General features: G+C 37.8%; 2 protein-coding genes across 2 annotated transcripts; one reads left to right on the forward strand and one right to left on the reverse strand.

The window, feature by feature from the left end:
* Positions 1-728: 728 nt before the first annotated feature.
* LOC116193730 (pectinesterase/pectinesterase inhibitor PPE8B-like) lies at positions 729-2,955 on the forward strand. Its single transcript, XM_031522475.1, has 4 exons — positions 729-738; positions 839-1,291; positions 1,510-2,052; positions 2,189-2,955. The coding sequence occupies exons 1-4, from the start codon at positions 729-731 to the stop codon at positions 2,953-2,955; spliced, it is 1,773 nt and encodes a 590-aa protein (XP_031378335.1).
* A 1,861-nt stretch (positions 2,956-4,816) lies between these two features.
* Positions 4,817-18,840, reverse strand: LOC116197494 (pectinesterase-like). Its single transcript, XM_031527655.1, has 5 exons — positions 18,339-18,840; positions 17,975-18,219; positions 17,495-17,842; positions 5,730-6,053; positions 4,817-5,390 (listed from the first exon to the last, which is right to left on the reverse strand). The coding sequence occupies exons 1-5, from the start codon at positions 18,752-18,754 to the stop codon at positions 5,023-5,025; spliced, it is 1,701 nt and encodes a 566-aa protein (XP_031383515.1). The 5' UTR covers positions 18,755-18,840; the 3' UTR covers positions 4,817-5,022.
* Positions 18,841-22,010: the final 3,170 nt, after the last annotated feature.

The raw sequence follows: 22,010 nt of genomic DNA on the forward strand, positions 1-22,010 counted from the left end.
GGTGTGGGTGCGCACACGCGGGTCGGTACGGATACGCATAACCTGAACTCTGATATCATATTATATTCCATTGAGTTTATACGGACCTGGACCCATAGTCACTTTAAAAACTTAAGTTGATAAGTGTTGATATCCAAGTCTCATATAAATTTCTATTATTCTTTTATTTTTTCTATGTGGAATTTTATAATTCCCGACAACGCAGTGACGTACACCTCACCTGTTGACCTAGAGATCGCATGCTCGATATCTAGTGGGACTATTCGTGTCCTTATTTAGGATTTTTCTTTCATTGTATTAGCCATTTTGCTTAATTTGTAATGGAAAAATAAAAAAACGGAAATTGGATGGCCGTAATCTTAGAAGAGGAGTGAAGTGAGGGTTCGGGTGGTGCTCCATAGTCCATAGTACACCAGTATTATAAAATGGACAGCATGTGATTTGACATTTATCGTACGTCCAAGCTCACCTAGGTGCAATTCGGAAGCCCTATCGGCTACATACCCGATTTATTTACCCATCTTGAAGTCTCACTTGGCTCTGTTCCTGCTTGTCTTCCAATATAGATCAGATAAGAAAGAACGTAAATGTTGTGCTTGGATTACAGGAAGAAAGCGTACGTAGGCTGAAAATCGTCGGTCTTACAGTAATCACCCTTCAACGTGACCTGGTTAATGTAGACAGCAGAGGGAGCTCATTGGCCTTGACTTAAAAACCTGCATCAACCCATGGGACGAGGTATAGACGATGTCGATGATAATCGAGTCCCCCCCGACCGATAGATAATTGGACACTGCATGCTTATAATATATTCTCAACTATCTGGCCTCACCTGAAGGACAAAGTATCACTCTATTTCCTTTCCTGCTAGTCACCTTCAAGCATTCACATATCCTTAGATACACGGCCTCTCTAAACTGCATCTTCTTCCTAATTCTCTGGACCTCCCTCTACAGTGACCACACTAAAGTTAATAGCCACCTCAATTCACTTCGTCTCTTACCTCTCCTTGCACTCTGTTTCGTCTCCACTCTCCTTGCTTCTGCTTCGGGATCTGATATTCCGGTGACAGAGTTCCTAGCAGTCCCAGCAGACGACTTCCTGAGCTCACTTGGAAATGCCATGGAATTGGTTAGGAATGCCAATTCCGCTGCGCATTCCTTTGTCTTTGGTAGGAATGGTGACGTGGGCATCTCCTCCAAGAATTCCTTTTCGGACTGCATTGACTTGCTCGACTTGTCCGCTGATGCCTTGGGCTGGTCCGTCACTGCCATTCAGAATCCTAGCAGCAGTACGAAATACAAATGTCTCTCTGATATTTTCTAGTCCTTAGTTTCCTTAACTCCTTCTGTTCCATCTTTTATTGTGAGAGCTTACTACTTGTCAGAAATTTAAAATCGATTCGAGATCATGTTCTTAACGATGAAACAGTAAGGAACATGAAAATGTGGAACCTAGATGGTCCCACATACATCGTTTATGTAATTATATCATCTTCTTAATTTGCAGGAAATGATATTGGCACGTGTGGTATAAGTTCAGATCTAAAAGCATGGCTCAGCGGTGCACTTGCACTCCACGAAACATGCCTGAAAGGGTTTGAAGGCACTGAAACTAGCCAAAAATCCATATTACCAGTTCAAAGTCTGCTAAGACACAGTAGTTCGGCCATCGCAGATCTTCTCCACATGGTCCGCCCATCCACAGGTCGGGCCTTCACTAAGAAGTGTGACCAGTTGCCTTCGTGGTTCAACCTTGACGACAATCAGGTTCTTGAAGCTGGAATGAACCATGAGCTGGTTCCCGATGTGGTGGTAGCGCAAGATGGCACTGGGAATCACAGAACTATAACTGAAGCAGTAAAGGTTGCACCTATTAATAGTACGCACAGACATGTGATTCCCGTAGAGAAGGGAGTGTACAGAGAAAAGGTGGAGATAAAGAATAACAATTGGAACACTGTGATGGTGGGACAAGGTATGGATGCGACGATCGTGTCTTGGAACCAGAGTGTTGGTCCCAATGTCACAACATATAAGACAGCAACTTTCAGTAAGTAGCAAGCTAGCTAGCTTCTACATTTCCTACCTAAACCCGATCCCCAATTGGTGTATGTGTGCACATGTTTAAAAATTTTGCAAAAGGAAAGAGTTGTTACTGACTAACATTTAAAATCGCCATCTTATAGGCGTCACAGGCAGAGGATTTATCGCATGCAACATGACGTTTAAGAACACGGCAGGGCCAGAGTGGAACCAATCAGTCGCCCTAAGGTCTGACTCAGACATGTCGGTGTTCTTCCGGGGTGGCATCAGGGCCTACCAAGATACCCTGTACCCGCATTCCTTCCGACAGTTCTACCGGGAATGCCAGATTAGTGGGACAATCGACTTCATCTGTGGGAATGCTGCTGCTGTGTTCCAGTACTGTGAGATCCTGGTCAGGAGGGGCAGGCCAGATGAGGTGACCAACACCATAACTGCGAACTCGCGATCGAATGGCAGTGAAACCACAGGATTCTCGTTCCAGCGGTGCAATATCTTGGCGGATTCGAGCCTAGTGCTGTACGTGAACATGACAAATACATTCCTAGGAAGGCCATGGAGGAAGTTCTCGATGACAGTCTTCATGAAGTCTTACATGACTGAGATCATTCATCCTCTGGGTTGGGTCCCGTGGAACGCATCCAGATTGTATTTAGAGACACTGTATTATGAGGAGTACCAGAACCATGGGCCCAGAGCCAGAACTACCGGACGCGTTAATTGGTCAGGGTATCATCTCATCGACTCGGCCGAAGCCTCTAACTTCACAGTGGCCCGACTTATTGAGGGTGACCTTTGGTTGACATCAACAGGCATTGCATATGCATCGGGCCTAGATCCTGAAACCCGTGTTCCTCTCCGAGCCCACAACACATCCGGAAACTGCTGGAGCACATGTTTATGTAATTGATGTTCGTGTTGCGTATGATATTCTATTTCCTTTTGGGTCTTTTTCTCCTTAAAAATTTCAAGTTTAGATGAGCATCCATCAAGTTGTGAAATCACAATTTCAATATGGCAAAGAAAATTTTATTCTTTTCCCTCAAAGTTAATATGCATGGTAACCAAGAAAATGGTTAGAGGAGGTGAAGTTTGAGTAATTAGCCACTAAAAGTGGCAAAATTGATGCATTTTGATTTATCCCGTATTGCTCAAAATCGATGCTTGGTCAAGACGAGGAAAAAAGGTTCCCAATTCTCATCGTCCAAGGATGAGTTGGGAAAAGGACCTCATGAAGTTAAAACTCTCAAAGGTACACAAAATATGTCTCTCTCTACTCTCTAGCGTTTTCTGTGTTTAAAAAGTTATATAGCCGATAATGTGGGAAAAATTTTAACTATTTAGAAACAAAATCCGGACCGTCGAATTGTGAGATTCCGGCTTCCAAACCCCATTAACCGATCGGGCCTTCTGCTGAGCTCTACCACTCCTCCTGTGAACCCCTCGTCTGCTTGCTGGCGCTACAAAGAAACTCTCTAGTTATGAAGAAAATTTCCGGCGTAATAATCCATCGAAAAGTTCGGATGGATTTTTTACTGAATTCTGTCGAAAAATTTAAGAAAGAAGATTTATTTTAAAGGGAATTTTTCCGAAAACTTAAAGATAAAACTATTTTTCAAGACAAATTTCACTCAGAAAAATATTTTTAAAAAGTTATTACTTTATGAGAAATTTCATCGAAAAATTAAAAATAAACATTTAGTTTTCAGTAGAGTACTCAACGAAAATTCTGTGGGAAATATTTAAAAAGATATATTTTCCAAAATTTGAACAAATTAAACATATTTTTTACAAAGTAATTATTTGAAAATATGTAATAAATAAAGTAAGTTTGTTTAGTCAGAGTATTAAGGTGACATATCTTCTATGGGAAATTCCATAAAAATTTCGAAAAAATAATTAAAAAATTTCAAGTGAATTTCGAAATGAGTTTTCTTCAGAAAAAAAGGGTTTTTCTGGGGGACCCAAAAAACGACGAATTCTTACAGAGTCGCCCCTCGAATTGCGAATTCTTAGTCTGGTTAATATCGTATACATATATTGCTCGAAATAATAATCTATATAAAATACTAAAAGTAAGGTCAAGGCATTGGAAAACACCATGTACGACAATGAGATTTCTCCTTTTGTGACTTTTCGTCTGACTGTCAATATCCATGTCACAAGTTGCACGATATTATGTTGTCACATCGCTTCATAAAACCGAAACCAATTGCAATCACGGAAGACGAAAAGACTAAAATAATAAATATATTAAATTGTTCATATTTTGCTGGGTTATTTACATTTTAGTGAGGTACTTGTACAGAACTATTTAATTTTCCGAAAAATATATTGGTTGAAATTTGCACGAAAATATTAAATTTCCAAAAAAAAATGTAATATAAGTTAATTGAAATGTTTAATATAAACGGTAATGAAAGTAAAAATTATTTTTATAGAATGATAACAGTAATTTTATTGATTATCACAATCATTCTAGTCCGCACATATACGCGGCCCGTTTGTCCCATTTGTCTTAGTTATGGATAAAAACTCCAACCCTTGTACCCTCGAAATGAATTCTAGAGCTTTTCGTAACATCTGTAGATGACGACGATATTAACAAATGCACATTTGGAGAAAAGTGGGTTTAACATACTGAAAATTGTTTCTTTCTGAAATCAGAATATCATGGATTTTATTAACAAAAATGAAACTTATAATTGGGCCTTTTATTTCTTTTCTCCCATTTTGTAGACTTCTATTAGATTCAAAGTCTACTCTGAAAAAAAAAAAAACCAATCAAATGTCTGGAATTGATATTATTGTCGGAAAAACATAATCCGAACAAGAGTTTACACCCTCTTGCCAGCATACTCACCGGAAAAAGGTTAATTATTAGAGATCGAAATGATCATAATAAGAACCTTGAAGGGACCCTCAGAGATCCTTTTAGATAGAAGATTTTGCCCAGTTATAATTGAAGCAAAAAAACTTAGAGGCCAAGAGAGTAAGGGAAGCCTGTGTTGGCCAACCAGCTGCCCCCGGCAATAAATTGAGAGGCAGTGAAAGCCTGCGCCTCAGCAGCTGTAATGACCCCCCTGTAGCCCTTCCAGGTCACCCGATTCGCAGTACTCGGCCCGGCACCCGTGTTGGCATATTCTGCATAGTAGAGTGTATCGAGTGCAAAATTGCCATCCCACGGGTACCAACCCGCCGGGTGGATGATGTCACTGATCGCACTCTGCATTACCAGTGTCCTCGAGTACATCTTCCAAGGTCGTCCCAGGTATGTCTCAAAGCTGCCTTTCACCGCTAGCAGGTCCGAGGTCGCACCAATTCTGCATTTCTGTATTGATATTCCTGAAGAACAATTTTTTTTCCCTCGAAGATTTTAATGTTATGGTAAGACGTACTCGACCAATTCACGAAATGATTCATCAGTTTCTACAACTTATTAACATGTATGATTTTCAGTATGTGATGGATGTTCCTATTACATAATCCGTCACTGATGCCTTCCTTTGACGTATTTCTTGTTTCCCGATGACGGAAATATATATCAGTGATAGAAACTTGTTTTTTCTTGTGGTGAACAGTTGCCCCTCTTCCACCCCCTCCCGAGTTTGTCAACTATTCCTCCTCTAATCTTTGCTTGTAAAATTAATGTGACAAAATATAGCTGATGATCAGCGTCCATACCTGTGTTTTGGTTCGGATCATCGCGGCCCTGAGCAGTGACCATGTTCCTTTGGCCAGAGTTGGGTCGACGGGCATGGATATCGCAATCTTGAAGCACAGCAGCTGCATTCCCAAAGATGAAGTCCACCGTGCCTGCGATGAGGCACCCAACATAGAACTGACGGAGGGAGTGGACGTAGAGTGTGTCCTGGTATGCGAGCATATCACACCGGTAAAAAGCACACAAATCCGCGTTGACACGCAGTGCAACTGCTTGGTGCTTCGATGGCCCTGCGGTGTTCTGGAAAGTGATGTCTCTTGCCAAGAACCCGTCCCCGACTACGGCTGCAAATGGCACATTAATCAATATGCTTGTAGAGCTTATTACGAGTTGGAAATTGTTTTTCCCACTTCTATAACATAGGTCAAAAAAGAAATTGTGGTAAGAAGAAAACTATGCGCCGATCATATTTAATTAAAGGGACATTCCAATATGATTCCATGTTACCGTGATATGCTTAGTATTTTCGTTTAAATGTTTAATATTTTAGTTAAAGTGTTTAGTACTTTTGCTTTTTGTGATGGATTACACAAATACTAAACATTACAATCATAATATTAAACATTTAAATTGAAAGTATGAGTAAAACACACTTGTACTGATTATGATTATTAAAAATACTGAATATTTGAATTGAAATATTAAACGTTTGAACTGAAAGCACTAAATGTGTCATGGTGACCCGAAGTCATGTTAGCAAAAGTGATATATTCTACGAATCCCCCCACCCAAACCCCACCCCCCCCCCCCCCCCCCCCCCCCCAAAAAAAAAAAAAAAGAGAAGAAGAAGCCGATTCATTGTTTTTATGGGTATCTATCTAATTATAAAAAGGGTTAATTACTGATTTAGGTGAAGAAAGATGATGTAGTTTAATGGCGTATGCTCTTACTTGGTAATTAAGAGATTTCAATTTTGATTCTCAGATTGGGGCTACCGCATTCTTTATTTTACTTTTCATTTTTTTATACTATGCCTATTTATGTTTTTTGTAGCAGAAAAATTACTGATTTTAGGTCAGAAAAATTTGAGTAAAATGTAGTTTGCACCCCCACCATTGAGCTTAGTGGTAAAGTGTCCCATAACCTTTAAAATTTTATAATATGCCACTTGACCTATTTAAAAAGAAGCAAAGTGCATCCCGAATTACTTTTCCAACCACTTTTTCTGACCAAAAATTAATTTATCATTAATTTCAATTTCAAAATTTTAAAAATAATTTCAAAAATTAAATAAAAAGAAACAAAAGAACGTAAGAGAGGGACAGCCGCCAGTTTGCCAGATGGTCACCACCTCCCCCCTCTCATCCCAAATCTCTCGCATATAAGATCCTTGCTCTTCTTCGTTTTTCACATAAATGTGATTCCGTTCAACCTATGTTTCTCCTTACAATTCGGCCTTTTCGGATTCATCCTTAATTCGATTGACCGATTAACCAAAACCCACAGTGATAGCCACTTTGTTTGGTTGTCCCCACGTAACAGATTGTGCCTGCATGCTTCAACTTCATTAGGTAATAAGGAAATGAAATTTGTGTAAAAGCTTTTGATCCCCTATAATAAATCAAATGCCTGCAATTTTCGTATTGAGCTCGTGGGTGAGAGTGTAAGTATTGTCTTGTTCGTGGATGGTTGCGTTTGTATTAGAGAGAGATTTAGAAAGAGAAGCTCTCTTTTCCGTTCAAGATTTGGGGTTTCTTCCTTTAATTTCAAATTTTAAATTTTCAAATTATATTTTAAAAACTGAAATAAATAAATTGATAATAAATTAATGTTTGACAGGAAGAAGTGATCGAAAAAGTACCTGGGATGCACTTTGCCGTTTTTTAAATAGATTAGGTGGCATAGTCCAAATTTTAAAGGTCGGGAGGCATTTTGCTAATAGGATCAAAGGTCGGGGTGCAAACCATATTTTACTCTAAAATTTTTTACTGTATCTATATCTAATCCAAGTTAGAAGCAAGATCAACTAAATAAGGAATAAAGTTCTGCCAATCATGAAAAAAAATTAATTGCCTTTATTTCTTAAAATAACACATTATTATTATTATTGTTATTATTTATTATTTATTATTTTATCTTAGTAAGGAAATTATTGGCAGCAATTCAGGCACGTTGAACAATTCCTAACCCCGTGCATCCCAAAGTTGAGATTCTACCCTCAAGCCCAGACTTGTAATTCTGGAGAAGGGAATTTTTAATTGACTAAATTATCCTTCCCTCTATGGCTCAAATTTCGATTTATGCCCCACCGAACCCCTGAAGCCACATCGCCACCCCTGATATTACTGCCCGTCAACCTCTGCCGGTGGGCCTCAGCTAGGGGACGACGGATCTGGCCGCGCCATGCTCAGATCAGGAGGGAGAGGTAAGTCGGAAGGTCGAGCCGCTGACTTCGGTAACTGCGGGAGCCACTGACTAATGTAACAGCGGGAGTGGATTCCAGAGGCTGAGGTCCTTTTTCCTGATTTGAATATATTAATATTTCATATTATGTTAATGTCTTATTATATAATTAAGGGTATTTTGATGTTTTGTCACATTTAATTCCATGTTTTCGAGATCCAACAAAATAAAAAAATAATAATAATCTTCATTATAAGGTCCTTCAGTTCTAATATTTTGTCTATTTTATACGTGTCCTAATCCTGTGGCGAATCAAATATCCTATAAAGAGTCTTCGCACACTTTAATGTAAATGTAATAATCAATTGGACCTGACTTCGTAGAAGGGCTAGAAAAAAGATAAAAGGTTAATTAATAATGACAACCGCATAGTACTCGAGCAAATTATCCCAAGCAAATATTCGGTGAGTACGACTAAGATATTTAGTTATGTAAGATTCAATCAGGATGCCTGAAAGTGAAAAGTTGATCTCATTATGGACCCACAGATTTTTACCCATAAACATTCTAATTAATTTTTACTCATTCAAAATGAATTGGTAACACTCAATCAATATTTTTTTCAATTATCCCTCCTCGTATTGGAATTATGTTTCCTATCATTAGAGTTAGATAAAGGACAAAACAATGTCCCTAAAAGATATCCCGCTAGATAAAATTTGTCCATGAAAGATTTTTATTAAACAAACCAGTCTCACCATTTGAAACGCTAAGACAAATTAGTTCACTCGTTTCATTTTCATCTCATCATTGATGGAAAGCACTAATGTGGTCCATCATACCCTGATTTAGCTCATTATATTCCACGTCAGATACGTAGTCCCCAAAATGAATTTGTTTTTTTGTTAGTAATTAATTTATTGTCAAAATTTTAAAATAAAAACACAGATTTAAAAAAAATATATATATAGAGAGGGGGCAAATCAAGGCCCCCTCTGTTCTAGGGACCTCCTCAGGGAGGTCGCCGAAAGTGTCAGGGCCTCCTACGACTTTGCCCGAGGAGAGGTCGCTAAGGGAGCCTCTAATGATCTCGCTTGAAGGGAGGGCTGCCAAAGGGGACCCTCTCTCGAGGTTGCTGGGAAGGAATTCCTCGATGTGTGGCCCTTTCTCTCTCTCTTTTGGTTTCTAATGCCTCTGAAGACCTCACCCAAGAGGAGGGTGCCCCTCGATATGCCCTTCCTCTCCCTCTTTTGGTTTCTCTCGCTAAAAGCAGAAGAGAGGGAGGGAAGGGGCAAATCGGGGCCTTCCTTCCCTACGACCCTTCCTCGGGCCTGAGCATGAGGTCTCTATGACTACCTCTCTCCCCTCCCCCCCTTCTCTCTCTCTCTTTGAAGAACTAGAAGAGAAGGAGAGGCGGAGGGGGCAGATCGAGGCCCCCTTCCTTCCGGTGACTACCACAAGGGCTGGGTTGTTGAGAGAGGGCCTAGATTTGCCGTCTCTTTGTTTTAATTTGAAAATAAATTAATTATTTAGTAAAAAATACATTGTTTTGGGGGATTTAGTATTCACATAGAATTCAACTGGCCAACTCAAAGCATAAAGGGTCACATTAGCAGTTTCCGTAAGGGACAAAATGGAAAATGAGATGGAAGGACTAACTTAACCTAATGTTTCAAAGGACCAGACTAATTTGTATAATAAAAATCTTTCAAGGATGATTTTCGAAAATTTGTATCTTTTAGGGATCAATTTGTTTGTTTTGTTTTAGATAAAGCCAACCATTGTAGTGTTCCTTCATATTCAATAAAAACTATCCCAATCATTTAAGGATGTTCAATGAAAAAAATTCATGATTGGAAAAGTTTCATTGCTTAGTGGGTGTCCAGTTAGATTTCAAAAATTTGAGCTTGCATATCAGAAAAATAAATTTTCTCCTAATTATTTGATCCTTAAATGAAAAAAGGAAGGAAGAAACAAAACATTATTAAAGAGGACTTCCAAGCAAGAAAGCGAAAGTGTCATCAACAAGAAGGGGTTGTTAAAGTATCAAATCCTCGAGGAAGGAGATTTGGTACAGTGGTACAAGTCACCGTCTGAAACCATGAGGTTTTAGGTTCAATCCTCGTCAATGGGACTTTCGTGTCCCTTTATTTAGCTTTGTTATTTCTATTCTTTTTCTAGGCTATAAACCTCTCTTATAATTGAAAAAAATATCAAATCATATTTCCTAAAAGGACAAATTCGCCTACACTATAAAGTTACAGTTTCAATAAAACATTCTTATGATGTTTCCTAATTTATTGGAAGGAAATTGACAAAATTATCGACTACTCTAGTATGTTTCTTCCTTCCTTATCGAACTTGGCTCAATTTTTCATACACATTAGATCCAAGTAACATATCCAAGATTAGAAGAACTAAGATTCTCTCTATCCCATAGCACCACAATTGAATGCATAGAAAAATTCGTCTAAGATGTGATTTTGGTTTTTGAGAGTGACGAAGCTCGGATCACGATTTCTCGCGTCTAAATTTAAATTTAGACTCGAAGGAAATAAATCACGTCTAAACTGGACAATTAACGTCCAAAAGGGCCACGATAGAAGAGAAAACCCTCTAAGAAATACTATTAATGCTGAGATATAAAGTTCTATCTTAGAATGATATGGCATAGCATATATATAGGCCTAAGACAATTAAGAAGACTCCAAAATAAGAAATTAGCATCTAGACTCTTACTATATAACTTCCTAGAACAAAACAAATAATTGTTCCAAAATTAGACACTTAAGACTCTTGACTCAAACTAAAATAAGAAGTAATATCTAATTTTAAATATCTTTCTATCTAAATAAAATATACTGCTCAATTAATATTATAATATTCATAATCTATGGATCAAGACATTTCATCTTCTCTTTCCACATTACAAGAATAATTCCTTGATATATCCAAGATACACTTTTTTGGGCTATCATGAGATTATTTCCTTAATATATCTAAGGTATGCTTATATGGGTTTGGGCTTATTGATATGGATTTGGATTGAAAATCCTCCTCGTCATTCTCTCCCACTAGTGGAAAGCTCACCTTCGAGCTTTCAATGTGTTTCGAGTTTTGTAATCCACATGAAGTTGAATCGCTCGTATGGCTGGATTTGCGGTCACCGTTGCTTGGAATTCCATGTGTAGGAATTTTGATACGCATGACATCTTTAGGATCTTCTCTTCCAACAAAATGACAACTCTTGCGATTCTAGAGTTAACTCAATCTTGGCCTCAAATGCTTCTTCCTCGTTGGGACTCTCGACAATCTTGTAAACTTCCTCAATCTTCTCCTCCTTGTAGTAGATTGGCTTCGCTTCGGTCTCTCGTCTTCCTTTTGGGGGCCATGGTTATTGTGTGGAATTTCCTCTTCCATCAGTGGATGAATATTTGTCGCATCACTAACATTTACCTTAGCCTTTTCATGACGAAGTTTGACGAAATCATCAGAATTCTCTTGAGTTTCAATTCGAATTTGCTCCTTCAATTGCAATTTGGCTTTAAAAGCTATGCCATAACTTGAAACTAAAGTCGAAATCACCTTGTACCCCATTCTTTCTCGTATGTCAGGATTAAGGCCTTTTAGATAACGCTTGATTTTGCTATCTTCACTTTCCCCTAGTAGAACGCATTCAACCAAGTGAAGGAATTCCATGGTACACTCTTCAACTGTCTTACTTCGTTGGGAACATTGCTGGACTATTTAAACAAGTACTCTTCATACTCCAAGGAAAGAAATCTTACTTTTAGAATTCTCTTCGTACGCATCCATGTAAAAATTGGATCTTTACCATCTTGAACGTGATCTTATTGCAATCTTTCCCGCCAAATAGAACCTTTACCTCTTAAGAAATAAACCACTCAATCAAGTTGGCTTCCATTATCATGGATATGATAGTAATCAAAGAAATGATCCGCATCGAAAATCCACTATAGAAAATCTACGTTGCTTACACTTTCATCAAAAATATGAATTCTTCTTGGATGGTAATCTCCTAGATCCAATAGAAATCTTCTGCTTTCGCAATAATTTACAACTCGATCGTATCCTCCATCTTGATATGGACCAGCATCGACTTGAAGTGTACGATTGGCCAAAACACGTCTAATGTTAGGCGGCTCACGAGGAACAACTCGATTTGCTTGACCGTCGTCTCCCGCATTCTAATTAGCATGCAAGCCTAGAGCGCCAAGCATTGTACGTAGCTCCTCGCACCTTTGGTCTAGTGTCCAGACCAATCTCTATTCGAGTCTCTGTTCCAGCCTCTCGATTCTATGCTAAATCACTGCCACCTCCTGCTCTTCGGCATTAGGGTGGTTGTGAACCGCTTCTTTCGCCATAATCAAATTTAGGCAAGTCTTGCTCTGATACCAACTAAAGCAGCACGGATTATGATTTCTCGCGTCTAAATCTGAATTTAGAATCGAAGGGAATATATCACGTTTAAACCCGACAAATAACACCCAAAAGGGCCACGATAGAAGAGAAAACCTTTCCAAGAAATAGTATTGATGCTGAGATATAAAGTTCTATCTTACAATGATATGGCGAATCATATATATAGGCTTAAGACAATAAAGAAGACTCTAAAATAGGAAATTTGCAACTAGACTCTTACTATTTAACTTCCTAAAATATAACAAGTAATTGTTCCAAAATTGAACACTTAAGACCCTTGACTCAAACTAAAATAGGAAGTGATATCTAATTTTAAATATCTTGCTATCTAAATAAAATATACTACCCTATTAAAATTATAATATTCGTAATCTATGGGTCAATACATCTCATATTCCCTTTCCATATCATGATAATATTTCCTTGATATATCCAAAATGTGATTTTTTGGGCTTGAGCTTGTTGATATGGATTTGGGCTAAAAATCCTCCTTGTCAGATAGTGAATACTTGCAAAAGTTTAACACAAATAATGTCCAATGCCTGCTACGGTTAGGGAAGGCCTGTGGCTTCCCTAGTATGACTGGCAGCATTGACTGCATACACTAGTAGCGGAAAAACTGCCTGAAAGCTTGACAATGTATGTATATGAATGATTACCTTGGTGTTCTAACTATAGTACTTGAAGCAGTGGCTTCATCTGAACTCTAGATATGGATGCATTTTTCGGAATGGCCAGGTCGAACAACGACATCAATGTTTTAGACCGGTTACTGATGTTTAATGATGTGCTAGAAGGTCGCGCTTTAGAGATAAATCACACTGTCAATGGCAACAATTATACCATGGAGTATTATGATGATATATACCATAAATGGGCAATATTCGTCAAAACAATCCCTCGACTACATGAAGAAAAGAAATTGTTGTTTGCAAAATATCAAGAAACAACACGAAAGGACGTGGAGCGAGCACTCGGAGTGTTGTAGGCTCGCTTCACAATAATATGTGGCCCTACTCGTTTTTGATACAAGGAGAATCTTGCAAGGATTATGAAAACTTGCATCGTATTGCATAATATGATTGTTGATGATGAGAAAGACGCATGTATTTTGAACTTTGATCTTATGATGATGTGGCTAACAGCTTATCACAACTGGAACTGGGGGAGGAAACTTTTGCTCTGTATGAGGAATATATCCGAAGTAATAAGCATTGATAACTACAGACGGATTTGATGGAACATGTCTATCAATTCCACAATACCTGCTAAATTGCCGATTGTAGTTATATAATATTTCAATTATGCAATTTTGTTGGCCGTGTAATGTAATTTATAACGTAATGTTTCAATGAATGCAATGTGGCTGTTCATCATGTAATTTTTTTAGTATAATGAAAATTCAATTAATTTTATTATTTTCCAATAAATTAAAATAATTTTAAATATTTAAATATTATATTATTTGTATTTTTATTAATTTAATTAACATTTAATATTATATATTTTATTAATTTAATTATTATTATTTTTACTAATTGAATTAATTTTTAATATTCTTAATATAAATTACTTATATATATATATATATATATATTACATTTTTCCTTTATTTAATATAAAAAGTACGTGGGCCTCAACGGGGACCCAAAATTCGGGTCTTTCATTTTTAACATGCTCTAAATGCTTTTAGGGTGCATTTGGGAGCGCATTGCTTCTCCCAAAAAGCCGTTTTGAGTCTTTCCACCGGAATAATATTTTTTTGGGGTTGTTTTTTATTCAGCGTTTTCTACCGCAACTCTTTCCGCCACCACCAAAATCAAAAGCAGAAAGGATGTTGCTTCTCCCACCGAAGCTGTAATTCTTGGTAATTACCCAATTTTGCCCTCTTTGTTTTCTAAATTTTACATTCATTCTCAACTCTTTTTATTAACCCTAGTCTTTATGTTTTCATCATTTATCTCATTTCAGTGTGCATAATTTTTAGAATCCTCATTATTCGAATTTATATATGTTATATTGATTTTTCTAATTTATGGTCTATAAGTTATATATTTTTGCCGCCCAGTTAAATTATTGATTTAGGAAAAAAAAATTTGAATTTGTTGTACTTATCAATCATTTCATATTTTTTCGGCAACCGTAGAAGTAGTTTCCCAAACACCATTTGTATCCTTCCTTCAGTTTCAGCTGATTAGAAAACAATATACCAAACTTTCAGCAGTTTTTCAAAATAAGCAATTATTTTTCAACAATTCTCTTTCAGCACTTCTATTTCAGCAACACCACTCCCAAACCAAGCCTTAAATAGCTTTGGAAATTTATATGCTTCGATAGTCTAGAACCAATTCTACGCCACGATATTTATTTAAATATATTGAATGTCATATTATCTTAAATTTATAACTACATAAAACAATTGAATAAGGCTACAATTTTTTTTTGTATATATGGCTTCTTCAAAATTGATTATAATAATTAAAATTGTTGAAAGGGAAGAAATAAAATCCTAATCTTTATAATTAATAAATGAATACGGTTCTCTCATAAAGTAATAATGAATACGGTACTCTCGTAAAGAATTGAAACTTAAATTCCATTCTTTAGATGTTTGAAGGCAAAGTGTGTGTTGTTTGTACGTGAGATTTATAACCAAATCTGTTATATATATATATATATATATGTATATATATAAAAGTTATATCCTTGGAATAAATAGGGTTAGAAAAGTAAATTTTTAATGATATAGGGGAAAAATGCCAATATACATGAAATAAATTGGGTATAAAGGTTAATGTCTCTTGAAATAGGGTTTACAAGGTCAGTATCTAAATTAAATATTTACATATTTGTCAAATTGAAATTAAATTAAATTTAACAATAATAAAATTAGTAAAGAAACTTTACTTGGATTAATTTATGTAAGTATCTTCACTCTCATTCTAGAAAATTTTATTTGTAACAAATTAATTTTTAATTGCTAAGCTAATTGTACTATCTCTAAATGAACTAAAACTTATAAGTACAAAGTTAAATTTATTATTAGACTATTGCAATACAAATCTCCTCTTATTTTTAATTTATGTTGGAAAATTAATTATAGCAAATAAAATTTATATTATATATAACAAATTAATTATTTTATGTGCATTAAACTACGATTATATGTACTTTGGATTCTCCGTGAACTTTACTTGAATTAATCTATGTAGGTATTTTTGCCATTAATATGAAAAATATTAAAATTTCAAGTAATAGGTTAATTGTACGATTTATATAATTGAACTAAAATTTATAAGTAAAAAATTTAACATATTATTAATATATTACACTACAAAACTCCTATCATTTTAAATTTATGTTGGAAAATTTATTATAGCAAATAAAATTTATATTGTATATAACAAATTAATTATTTATGTGTATAAAACAACAATAAAATTATGTGTACATTATATCCTGCATAGTTTTTGAAAACTACTTTATTTAACATGAAACTATAATTAAATTTAAAAAAATTAAAAAATTATCTACAGAAAAATAAAATTATTATCGCATCTAAAACAGAAAATTCAACAAATTGCTATGGAAAAATTACTCATGCGATTCACGGGTGAAAGAAGACTAATAGAAAGGAAAAGTAAACAACAATGGAGCCCATGTTCTCAGCTGCTTCGCTGTGTCCCATTTATGACCAGTTAAGTTTCTCAGCTAAGCTACGGGTAGCTAACCGTTCCCTTATCCAAAAGGCTTGGAAAGATATTTTATGTCATTCATTCTTCTACGAGTGTCTCGAGGATAATTACATTATTCACTGACTTTTCAAACCAAGGGCATGACCCATTATGAACGGACGTCCGTCAACATCAGAACAGTTGTCAATAAGAATTAAATTTCTGTCGTCAATTATAAAATATGTAGTTTTGGCCCCATCTTCGCGAGGATCATTTAAATTCATATAAGAAATAGACTACCGACACACCTGTGTCAAATTGTCCTCCTTTCACTCAAAAAATTACAAAGTGACGGTTTTTTTTCTTCTCTCACGAGCTTAATAAAATGAATTAAGAGTTAAATAAAGGAAGGTAAGAAAAATCCCAAAAAAGAGGAGTATAATACAGCAATATAGGCATTCGTTTAGAAATCAATAGATTTCAAATTCAATTTTCATTAATGAGATTATATATTAAAGGCTTTAGATAGAAGCGTTTGTCACTATACTCTAGTAACTTGAATGTTAAACAATTGTACCGTATGTGTATCAATTTTATTATGTCCGGGGTGAGGTTAGTGCAAGAAAATCTTAGTTAGTATTTTCTTAATTTATTTGTTTATATGATTTATTAAAATGCATGAGATGATTATGAAATTCGGCTCCTCGTGCAAAAGCTACAACTCCATATTTCAAACGAATCACTTAATTCACATTGACCTCGACAATAATTGCACGCACGCACGTACTTTATTTATATGGAGTGAAATATATATATATATATACGTATTTGTATGCACCGTAGTATTCAGAAATTCAACTGATCTCTATTAATTTAGTCCGAATATAAAACTCTTGTAATTGTGATTTTTATTTTTGATGAATTTCTAATCGTGAATTTTTTCTATTCACTTGGCTTAAAATCGAGATTTTATTTAAATAGAATAAGTACCGAATCGTTTAAAGTAACTTATATTGATTAATTAAAATATATATTGCTAATCAAAAGAGATTCTAACGTAACAGTACACGCTCTCGTCTGTTGATCTAAAAGTCGCAAATTTGATATCCAACGAAACTATTCGTGCGCCTTTATTAATTATTTAAGATTTTTCTTTCTTTCTATATAATCGATATATATATATATATATACACACACTAGCAATGAAAAGAAATAGACAGCAATTAATTAACATAACAGGAGATAGTACTTGATTCATGACTCACCGACAGTAGCAGAGTTGAAGGTTGTGCTGCCGTCGACGACGTTTCTGCTGCCTGTGATAATGGTGGTGGTCCTCCCGTCTCCAACAAACATGAGGTTGGTCTTCTTCTTCGGAATCTCCACATTCTCTCTGTACACCCCCGCCTTGATCCTTATTATAAACCTCCTTGTGCTTCCCTCCGGAGCAGCCGCCACAGCTGCAGCCACTGTCCTGTAATTGCCGCTCCCGTCAGCCGCTACTGTGATGTCCGGAGTCACTGTTGTGGCCTGAAGCAACCTCCTGTTCCCGGCCGACAGCCACTTTGGCCACCCCCTTGTGTTGCCCTCCTCCTCTGCTCCCAGCTCTCTCCCTGCTTGCAGCCGACAAAGCAATAGTATCTTTCAAGCAATTCTAACCGAAACACCCTTAGAAATGCCACGGTCACGTTACCGGAAATTCAATGCGCGGACGAAAAATGCCGGGATTGGTTGGGGGTACGTACCAGGTAACTTATGTTCCTTGATCTCTAGTATGCTCCTCCGCTCTGCCATGTCAGTGTCAGTCATGTTCTTGATCATGGCGAGCGAGTTACTGCACATGCGGAACACATGCATCTGACCGGTCAGCAGGGACTGTCGTACCTTCTTATCACCCCGGTCGTGTGAGAACCCATCCAGGCACGACTCCTGATTGGTCATGGCTGCACTGAGGAGTGTTTGCAGGTCGTCTGCATACTGTGCGATCGACCTTGTTGACAAGCAAACAGAAAATGGATCAAAGCCAGTCATTTTCAGTAGTTAAAACTCGTCGTCATGCGTGACATGAAACTTGCATTGTCCAATGATCCGGATGGATAAGAAGTTCACCTATTGGTGTTGGGATAGTCCTGCAAGTCATGGAGGGTGGCCCGGAGCTCGTCAAGACTTTGGTCCACCATGTTGAGGCAGTCATGAAGCGCGGTCCTCTCACGGACCGTTAGGAGGGCCCGGGATGCGAGCTTCTTCTTGATGTTAAAGTAGTTATGCTGCGTTGATAAGACTGTGTGCTCTAGGGCCACTCTTATCACATCCTTCGGCGTCTTCATCTCCCAGGATGGGACTGAGGAGGACGAGATTGCAGAAAAGCAGACGTCGGGGTAAAGTGTAGAGCTGCATGAGGATCGGATGAGGGTATGATGCTCAGAACCGGAGACGGGAGTCCACAAGGAGAGCAATAGGAAAGCACCAACGATGAATGGGAGAATAGAGAGGGTAACAAAGAGCTTGCGCTTGGGGTGAGACATTTTTATTTCTGCTATGGGATTGGATGTCTTTTGGTTTGAGCGGAGCTGAGCGCACTACAGTTAGTAAGATCCTATATACTATATATAAAGAGAGCACTGGATCCGGATGGACCAGAAGATTTATATGTGTGGGAACCGTTGGGGCCACAGTGTTGGGGACCTCTATTCTTTTCCCGTTGAAACCTTCTAGCCAGCCTATTAGTTGAGACTAAATCCGTTTGGACGGTTGGTTTGGCTCGGCTGAAGTAATGGGTAATAGAAATCGCAATAGGTTCTATAATATTACACAATTAAATCAAAATTATTAAATAATTTGAAGTTCACAATGTGAAAGTTTCGATTCTATTAATATCTAATTTTGTTCATTAAATTATGCAAATTACCAAGGGTAAATTACATCGTACAACAGGAGATTTTAAACTTTCGCACTCATCTCAAATATTGTGGCAATTTCATAACACAACACAGTATTTTGAAAAATTTTCACCATACAACACACCGTCAATTTTCTGTCGATTGATGGATGGAAAGTTGACATGACATTATTTTTTAGTTCATCCGTTTGTGGGGCTCAATTTTATCGTTTAATAAAAAATTACTAAAAAAAAGTGGAAAAAAGGAAACGAGGGGCAACCGGTAGCTGGGACCTCCATTCTAGCCTCCACCTCATCATTCAGGGCAATGTTTGCGGGGACCTAGGGCGACCCACACAAGCATCATAATAGACTTCGCGACGTTTGTGTCGACCCATACTTATGGGTCGCCCAAGGTCCAGTCGGGATAGGGCATTGCGACGTTTAAGACAGGCGTTGCCAGAAGTTGATCTATGCCTACTTATAACAATAGTCACGGCAGCCCTAGTCGGCAGAGGATACCTAGGGCAACATTTGTATGGGTAGCCCTAGACTTGACTACGGTGACGTTTGGTAACGTCGGGCATGACCACCCTATGACTACCCATGCTAACGTCGGCCTCAAATAACCTACTTTGACGCTTAGCAGACGTTGCCTAACATCAACACGGGATGACCCATGTTTGTGTCGGCCTAGAATTACCTTGATGGAGTAGCCTGATGCTTAGATGGTGGACAGGTTAACAAGCTGTCATCTTGTTGGGAATGGTTTTTTGTTTATTTGTTTTTTGTCCGTCAACAAGTTGTGAGCTTGTTATAAGGATACTGTCATGAAATTTATTTTAATCAAACCCAAATAATTACTACAATAATTAATGTCATGAAATATATTTTAGGATAGTGTCATGAAATTTATTTTAATCAAGCCCAAATAATTACTACATATGTGTAGTTAAATTCAAGAATTACGTCACAGAATTATGTCGAATATTATTATTGCACCATAATTATCTAAGGTAATGTTACAATTCCTGACAAAATGAGGCCAACGTCACAAGTTCAACAATGAAAATATTACCAATAATAATCCCAACAAGTTAAAAATATGTCAATACTCATACAACACGACCTTATTACTTAGTTGATAAGCTTGAGTAACATCGTTTGTAGAGCTTTCTCTCGAGCCATAGCCTCCTTTTGCATTTGTCTTTGTTGAGCCTATTATTTTTCCCTAAATTGTTCTTTCTGATGTGCTAGAGCCTCTGCCTCCTTCAGAGTTTTTCTTATGGAGCTCGTTGTTTCGCTCCGTCATCATCCTTCTCCTCAAAGAGATGAAGATATAGACTCTAAGTGCGCAAACTTGTGGGCAAGAAGATGCAATAGAAGTTATGTTCGCAAATAAATTATGTAAATCGATCTTGAAATTTAAAGCTAATAGAGTACTGTTTATTGTCAGCACCCTATTCTGGCCCACCGGCTCCAACAGAGAACACCAACAATGACCCTGACCATAGCCTGACAGACAAGATAGAGGAATGTCCAGCAGAGGCTCGGATCACTATTCATAGGCTGGTCGATAAGGGAAAACACGCAGTTGGAGAGCATGGGCTACAGAGAAGAAGTTAGGACCACCAAAGGGCTACGACAAACAACTGGAAGGAGCAGACAAATAGCAAACCTCAAAACGACAGAAGCCGGCACTATGGTACTATTCATCGTCGGATCACCGGAGCGTCAGATTGGATACCATAGGACTTTAAAAATCCCTCTTGGTGACAAAATGACCAATGGCAACTTCGACTGCATTTTAGAAATCAACTGGTTAAGCCGGGATACTCCCGAACGTTCATAGGCACCTTCCTAATGGGGCTCACGGGACACCAACTCCAAAGGCAAATAAACGGCACCTGAAAACAAGCTTGCACATACCCAAGGGTCACCAGGACCAGGAAACAAGTTTCAGATTGTTTTTCGAAACTCATCCTGATCTCCCAAGTGGATCCCGACCAGGGAAAAATGGGCCCTTTTTACAAAAGAATATAGAATGAGACCTTTTCAATGAATCGTTAGTGTAAGAAATCTGTGCCAATCAATTCCAGAGACCTCAAGGGTCGGGAAAATAAATCCCGATCGCACCGCACAATTCATTTAGGTTTTCTAAGTACCGTTCCGGCGGTAAAAATGCCCCTTTCACGTAGAATCTTGCCCTCGGAGCTCATTCACGGAAATGTTGTTGTCCGAACTCTACACCACACATTCCCAACAAATCCAAGGGCCAGGGAAATCATTTCGGCTCGAACCAAGCAAATCATACCGGTCTCCCGAGTGATGTTTTAATGGTCACGAACGCCTCCCGACAAGCATTTGGGACTTGTTTTTGACAAACGGAGATCGTAGTGGTTTCAAGCACATCAGAACACTTGAAAAACACTAAGAGAGCCATTTTCGCGGATTCCTAGGACTCTCCGATTATTGATCTCCAGCCAAGGTCGGCAAGTCAATCGTTCTGCCCAAAGCACAAAGCACGCCGACACGAGCAGTACAGCACACAAAGGCGCGAACGAGCGATAGAAACGGACAACTTCGCTCCGAGCATCAAAACGAAGCAAAACCTGCTTTTGAGTTATCGGGCCACTCAAGCATTCACTTACATGAAGCGTGTCAATATTAGGCTCATTAAAATCGTATTCGCGTGTACATTGATAATTCGCCGTTCAAACGAGCCACGAAGATCAAACGCGCAATCAATCGAGCCCCAAGCTTCTCCCGGCTTTCTTCCTAGTCAAGTGGGACCTTTGAGCTAGCCAAGCCAAGCCAAGGCAAACCAAACCAAGCCAAGCTGCAAGTCACGGCTCTCCTCTAGAGGCAAGCCAAATGAGCCACATCCACTTAATTTTCAAAAT

This window comes from Punica granatum, chromosome 2 (assembly GCF_007655135.1).
Source record: "Punica granatum isolate Tunisia-2019 chromosome 2, ASM765513v2, whole genome shotgun sequence".
NCBI lineage: Eukaryota > Viridiplantae > Streptophyta > Magnoliopsida > Myrtales > Lythraceae > Punica > Punica granatum.